General features: G+C 39.7%; 1 protein-coding gene across 1 annotated transcript; it reads left to right on the forward strand.

Annotated features, from left to right (window-relative positions):
• Positions 1–272: 272 nt before the first annotated feature.
• LOC137971623 (uncharacterized) lies at positions 273–782 on the forward strand. The gene has a single exon (XM_068818419.1). It carries the CDS (start codon positions 273–275, stop codon positions 780–782), a length of 510 nt encoding a protein of 169 aa, XP_068674520.1.
• The last annotated feature ends 6,611 nt before the right edge of the window (positions 783–7,393 follow it).

Genomic DNA, 7,393 nt, shown 5'->3' on the forward strand with positions numbered 1-7,393 from the left:
ACTGCAGGAGGCAGTGTGACCAAGTGGTTAGGGCGGTTGCCTTGAGATCCGGAGATCCCGGGTTCAAGACCCGCTCTGACCACTCGTTGAATTTGACCCTGGTTGTCCCTGGTTCAACTGGTTGTGATGGCCCCTCCGAGAGAATATCTTCATTTTTGGATACACTATTGCGGCCTATCGCACAAAAACAACAATCCTTTATTAAGGACAAAACTGATTTCATAAATTTCATATAGAAAACAAAGATAGGCAAGGATACAATTTTAGTATCAATGGATGTGAGTAACTTGTACACGAATATACCACATGAAGAGGTAAAGAACATGGTATGCGACGCATACGGAAAGTTCCACAATCATGATCCATCGATCCCAACATGCTTCTTAAGACAAATGCTTGGTTTGATTTTAAACGAAAACTCGTTCCAGTTCAATGGAGATAACTATCTCCAAACACATGGAACCGCCATGGGGACAAAAATGGCAGTCTCTTTTGCTAACATTTTCATGGCGCGCATTGAAACATCGTTAATACAACAGAACGATACCAAGCCAAGAATATGGAAAAGATATACTGATGATATCTTCTCTCTCTGGGACAGCGATAAAAATGCGGTGGACCTTTTTATTAAACAAGCTAACAAATTCCACCCCACAATCAAATTTACGCCCAAAATAACAGAGAACGAAATCACGTTCCTCGACACGGAGGTGTTTAAAGGGGAACGATTCAAGAACAAATCCATCTCAGTTGGACATCAGAACTCACTACAAGCCGACTGAAACATTTCAATATACACACTACAACTCATGCCACTCTCCAAGCGTAAAAAATGGCAATGGCTTCATTAAAGGCGAAGCAATGAGACTGCTTAGAACAAACTCTTCGAAAACAACATTTGAAGAGAACCTGGAGAAATTCAAGCGCGCAGCTATCCTAGCCCCATCATAGAAAGGTGTCTGTTGGAGGTCAGTTTTGCCTCCAGACCAATCGGCTTTAACTCAAAACAAAAATACAAACCAGGGAATTTTGCCTTTTGTTACAATGTACCACCCAGCAGATAAAAACCTTGAAAAGATATTGATGGAACTATGGAGTATCATAGAAAATCAGCCTATGCTCCTATGCTAAAAGATATCTACCTAAAACCTCTAATAACATCATACAAAAGAGGTAAATCCCTTAACGACATGCGCGTCAGAGCAAAAATATAGTTTTTTTTAGGTTCAGACACGAGGCAACCACAAAAACCACACTGAAGGAGTCCGTGCAGGCCTGTCATTAATTTCCTACAAAGACACTGATTTTTTTGGAGATGGACACGCCTTAACAGGCTGGGAGACGTTACTGTATACAATAAAAAGCACTCAATAGTTTGAAATAGTAAGTTACTACAGCAGCAGGCGATCCATCTAAAAACACCCCAAAATTTGTATTTAAATATTTAAATGCTTGTACCTAAAAAATGAACTTGGTGACCCCTATTCTTTCGCTGAAATGTAATTACCCTTTGCAAAGTATATAAAAACTCCCTAGAGCGGACTGAGATCTACCTTGTCAATCGGAATAATTGCCCACGGCTTAAGATGATTCTGGAGTCAAGTATGTCACGGAGTATCACCCTTGTGACATGCCTCGTTTATGGATAATCTCCTTAGTACCAAATTCCCCTCTTCTCTACGGTGGTGTTTGCAATAAAGGGTCTCCACCATTCGGTATTAGCCCCAGTTAAATGAGATTTACAGGTGATCCGGTTCCCTTTGCATGTCCTCGACCAACGCATTTTTGGTGTTCTCTCGCCTGAACAAGGAAGGATACACAAGAGTCATATCTTTTACAATAACAAATGTTTCTCTCTTGGGTAACAATTCCTTGGGCTCCCAACCAGCCATTTTTTGGTAAAACGAAAAATGTGAAAAATGACCAGACATTGTCAGGTCTCTTAAGGCTACCAAGATTTAGCATATGCTTTCCTAAAAACTTCCGAAACTCTGCTGAACATCTGTAAAACAAGAAGTACGACATGAGAGTTCAAAGCAATAAAGGCCATACAGCTTGTTTGCTAAGCATACAGCGCTGTCATGGCACCAACTGCATAAACAAGAAGGTAAATGCAGTCTTATTTAACGCTTTTTCGGTAACCAGTAGTACATAAAAAATTGGAACGACAACTACATGTAAGAGAGCAGGTCACTTACCTGCTGTAAATCCACATGAGTGTGACTAAAAAGTAGATAAGATAGTTTTATCTGTAAGCGGACAAAAATAACATGCAGTTCAAGAACTGTCCAACGATCTTTACTCTGTGACCTAGTCTTAGCCAAAATTTGGCAGTGTATGTGTAAATAGCCCAAAGTTACACTGGACCGCATACAATTTCAACAATTGTAAAAGCACTGGTTGAAGGCGTTTGCGTCAACACATGCACTCAAAAAATAGTTGATTAAGCGACTCAGAGGCAGAGAAAACAACCAAATCAGTAAGAAAAATGCAGCCTTTTTTATTAACGACTGCAAGTGGAGCTTGAGTAACTAAGTCAAACGTTGAACTGCTTTGGTATAGTGATACGTTTAATAACCTGCAGTACATATTTAATTTGAAGATTTCATATGCGTTAGACTAATATGCCTGGTTTCTGCAAATACATTTTCTCAAATGTTTCAAAAACTCCTCCAATGGCTGTACGAAGGCACAAAATCCCAGATTAGGGATTTTTTTGCACACGGGGAAGCAATTTCCCATCTGGGAGTAAAAAACTTCCAAAAAGAAATTTGTCAAAAATTGGTTCATGTTAATTTTTACGCTCATGCTCGTCTTATTTTAGAGCTTGGTTACAGCTTGACATTTTCGGCATACAAGAAATTTCTATTCCCACATCAGGCTACGCAGCGTAAGTATACCATGATGGACTACGGGCTCATATTCCTAACCTGAACCGGCATGACCACCACCGATGATAACCACCATAGACAATGCTCATCCAGCGTCATTTGCAGTTTTACAAAAGCATAAGAATATGGACATTAACATTTTATGGTATAACCAGGGACCTCCATTGAAGGATGGGGATTAAACTCCCAGCGATACCATGTTGGGTGTCATTCAGGCTTCAGTTAACCAGTGGAAAGCACAATTTTAAAACAGACGGACAAAGTTATACGAGCTATGGTCACCTGAATGGTAATACCGGCAATGCCGAAATGCCTAGACCACAGCTACTATGACAGCGCTTTTGATTCCTCGCCTTAAACCTTAAGTGGTAGCTCAGTAAACGTATTGGCGTTCGACTGTCATCTAGAAAATCCACTTGATAATAGAGTCTGTTCTTTGGACTTCTCAGAGACACGACGGGCATATCGCCCTAATTCTTTGACCTGGGAGCACCGAATTTCTTTTTGTTATTTCATTTCAAGTAAGACATTGTTGAGAATTTCCGTCAATACAGCTTATTAGAGAACCTATAGAGAGTATAGCAATTATTATTTTCTTGATTCCTTAGGTTGTAGACTTGGAAAACTGTACAGTTTCCCAAGTGGATCCAGCAGGGAGAAGGGACGAACTCAAGAATTCTCAGTCAACGTAGTCAGTCGGTTCGAGAGCCTAGTGTCACTTATGGTGAACTGTATTCTTTAAGATGAACAGTGTCATTTTGGAACCCTAACCCTCGAACTTCCCAACGATTTTTTCGACGAAAGTTCGCGAATTAAAAGAGCGCCATGCATGCTTTTCGATTGCATCACTTTTGCACAACACTTCATATCATTGCCACCGATCAATATAAAATAAATCACACTTTGTGATTTATAAATCGCACGCACGCGCGATTTATAAGTGCGTGCGATTTATAAATCGCAAGATTACGAACTTTGCGATTTGTAAATTGCAAGGTTACGAACTCAGGCTGTGCGATTTACAAATCGCAAGAAGTTGATAACCTTGCGATTTAATAAATTGCGAAGTTCGCAATCTTGTGATTTATAAATCGCAAAGTTGGTAACTTTGCGATTTATAAATCGCAAAGGTACTTCAATGTGTTATTTACAAATAACACAAAATACAGGGGAAAAGTACTTAAATAATATTTTTACATTTGGCACCCCATATGTATCCGGCTGTCAAAATCTTATCGAAGTACTGTTGACAACAAGTGGCTGAATTTGCAAACGGTTCTCGGACAAACAAAACTTTAGTTGGCTGAACTCTGCAATTCTGGGAACGAAGACATAAAGCTCTGTAGTGCAGAAAATCGAGCAAAGTCAGTACGTCGGATACCGCAAAAAACAGCTCATGATCGTGAAACGCGACATCTCCAGAGTCCCTTTTGCGCCCCAAATATCCAGATGGATAAAAATAATTAAAATCGATTTTTAAATCTCAAAAAATGGCCGGTAAAAGAGAAATTAAAAAGTCCAGGAGGTTTAAAATAAATTATCAAGTAACCATTCATAAGCCGAGTTTTTATAGGAATGTGTCCATCCCGTGAAAAAGATTGATTGAAATCGAAAGGCTTTTTGTGGACTAGTCAACTCCTGACACCACTGAGATAGGCTCAACGACTCCACTGATTAAACAAAGATGCATTCATTTCAAGGAACGAGTCTCCAGTGGATGCATTCGCAAACAGTCCTCGAACAAACAAGACGCCTAATAAAGCTCTGTGGCATGCCGGGAAATATTTTATCTGCAATTCAAATGCTGAGCCTCCCTCGGCCACCAGCGAGAATTCAAAGCCTTTTCAAAAGTAAGAAAGTGTCGGACAAAGTTTCTTTTTAAGCATTGTCCTGCAAGACCATAGGTCAGATAGAAAGCAATGAAAACCAAAACACTCCTTTTCTTAAAAGCACTGAGAGATGTACGTGTCTCACATTGACCGGGAACACTTTTTTGGAGGTGACACGGAAATTTGGTGGAAGTTTTCCCCGCGAGGTAAAGCGTCATGTAAACGGAAAGGGATACAAGAAAGAAAAACGCGACCACATCTCTCATTTCTGAGAGTTTTTAGTTCATTGTGACGCTTGTAGGGCAGCGTCAATGCCGATTAGCCACTGTGACAAAGCCGGGTGTTATCTACTGCTGACATTTGCCGACAGTTCTCGGAGAAACAAAACTGCAATTGACTGAACTCCAGAACAATTCTGGGTATGAATAAAAAAACCTATGCAGCGCAGAAAATCGAACAAATACCGCGAAAGTGCCCATGATGATCACAAACACGACACCTCGAAAGCTCCCGTCGTTGTTACGCAGAAAAATCCAACATTAATCACTGCCATGTGAAGGTTGCATCTCAGCAACATCTATTTGCTCTGTCAGGAGAATTCCTCCTCATTTGATAGGGTTGTTTGACGAGCATATAAAAGCAATAACGATGTTGATTGGCTGAAAAAAAAAAACAGTCAATCAATTGTATACTGCCCGGTGATGATGATATGAAGTGTTGTGCAAAAGTAATGCAACTGAAAAGCTTGCATGGCGCGCTTTAAATGTCGCGAACTTTCGTAGAAAAATCGCTGGGAAGTTCGAGCGGCATCTTGAGTGATGATTCACAGGATATTTTGTCAAATGTTTGGTACCTTAACGAATAGTCGCGATCATTAACTGTATTTCACCAGCCAACACGCGAAAGTTCCCTGGAGATAGAATATGAGTTAACCAGGATTCGTGCAAAGTTTTCCATGCGGCTGATACGTTGACCGGAAAAACCGCGTGCTGAAACGTTCAGTGTTTATGAGTTGAGCCATCATTGATTAACACAATAAAAGACCAAAAGCATCTCAACGATACGCTTAAAAAAAAAAGCGAAAGGTCTAGGAGAATAATCTCATGGGGTTGTTTGACGATAACATAAAATAACAACGTTGATTGGTGGAAAACGAGAACAGTTCTCAATTCTGTAAGCATCTTTGACGCAAACCGCCCGCCGACGACCTGTCAAGATTGTATGACATGATATACGTATTAAAATCGTAAATGTTGTCCGCCTTGGCGGGCTAGTGCACGCTCAGGGTCGACGTCATGATCAGTGGAAGGTGCTTAGAGTTGAGCAGAAGGACGAAAATAGGCTCACCAAGCTAGTAAATTAAATTTCTTGCAAAGAGGTAAGACATCCTCTAAGCGGCAGAGGCATTATTCACTGACATCGTACAGAAACAGTGGCTGAACAAGCGTGTTGAAATTTTGGCGCGAATTTCAGGGAAAAGTATAATCCGCTTCTAGTTATGGACCAAGGAAACCTACTGAATGGAAATTTGGACAGTGGATCGACTCATTGTCAGTAAGTTTACGTTTTTCATTGGCTTTACAGGAATGTAGAATGAAAAAGCAGAATTTCACGTTGCCTTTCCCGTAATATGCAAGTGTGTGGAACAGTGTGTGACTGAATTAAGACGTTTTAATTTGAGCTTACTATCACCCATATATTTTTATGCCGATAATCTTTATAGCTAAAGGACCACATAAACAACGTTTTTGTGAAGAAAGTTGAGATTCGCAAAATTTTAACTTGGGCATCATTGACTAAAGACCATTGTCTAAACTCATTTACATGTGGCTCATCGATGTGATCACAAGCAAACATTCAAGAGTAATTGTTTATCGGTGATTCACGACAGATCCTTACCAGACATGTTGTTTTAATTGAAAACTCACCAGCTCTCATTGGTAGATACTGAGAATTGTTTGTTGAGACTGAATGTGATTTCATGCGCCCTGAAAACTGTTCTCAGAGCGAGAAAAACATTCTCAGTTTACCGATAAATGTGCTAAAAACACGGACGATGGATTTTGGACGATAGTGGATGGGCCCATTTGTCACGCAATCTATTAGGAAAACACAGAGTCCAACTTGGAGTTTTCTTTCCTTCTTTCTTTCTTTACATGTTATTCGCTAGAAAGGTAAAATGAAATACGTAGATACAAGGCTAAAAACTATAAAATAAAGGTCGTTATTTTTTAATAGTTTTCCTTTTTCGTCTTTATAATTAAGGTTTGCGCGCAAAACCATTTAATAGGTACGACTTGCAGTCAATTAAAAGGTTTTGCATGAGCTTCCTTATCTCTCTGATTCGCTATACAGATGGCTAAGGTTAGAGGGTAACAAGATGTCGGTTATTCAGCATTATTTTGTTACGCATGGCTTATTAGAGAAAACAAAAATGAACAGTAAACATTGCGACTCTTTAGAGTGAGATAAAATGAAAGCGCTCTTTGCAAAGTTCACACATTGAACCTAATTTTGTTTCGGCTTCTTTTTTTCTTTCGAGTCAGCGCTTTTCAGTGTTTTGATAGCATCTGCTATTGTCCATCAGGTTTATGTGAATGGTAAACATGATCACTGTTTATCGAATAACAACGGCTTTAAATGTTTGTTTAGCCAAGTTCATCTTATTCTCCA

The sequence above is a fragment of the Montipora foliosa genome, chromosome 9, assembly GCF_036669935.1.
Source record: "Montipora foliosa isolate CH-2021 chromosome 9, ASM3666993v2, whole genome shotgun sequence".
Lineage (NCBI taxonomy): Eukaryota > Metazoa > Cnidaria > Anthozoa > Scleractinia > Acroporidae > Montipora > Montipora foliosa.

Excerpts from the sequence above, each read along its gene's own strand:
- LOC137971623 (XM_068818419.1), top strand. The coding sequence starts at position 273 with ATGGATGTGAGTAACTTGTACACGAATATACCACATGAAGAGGTAAAG.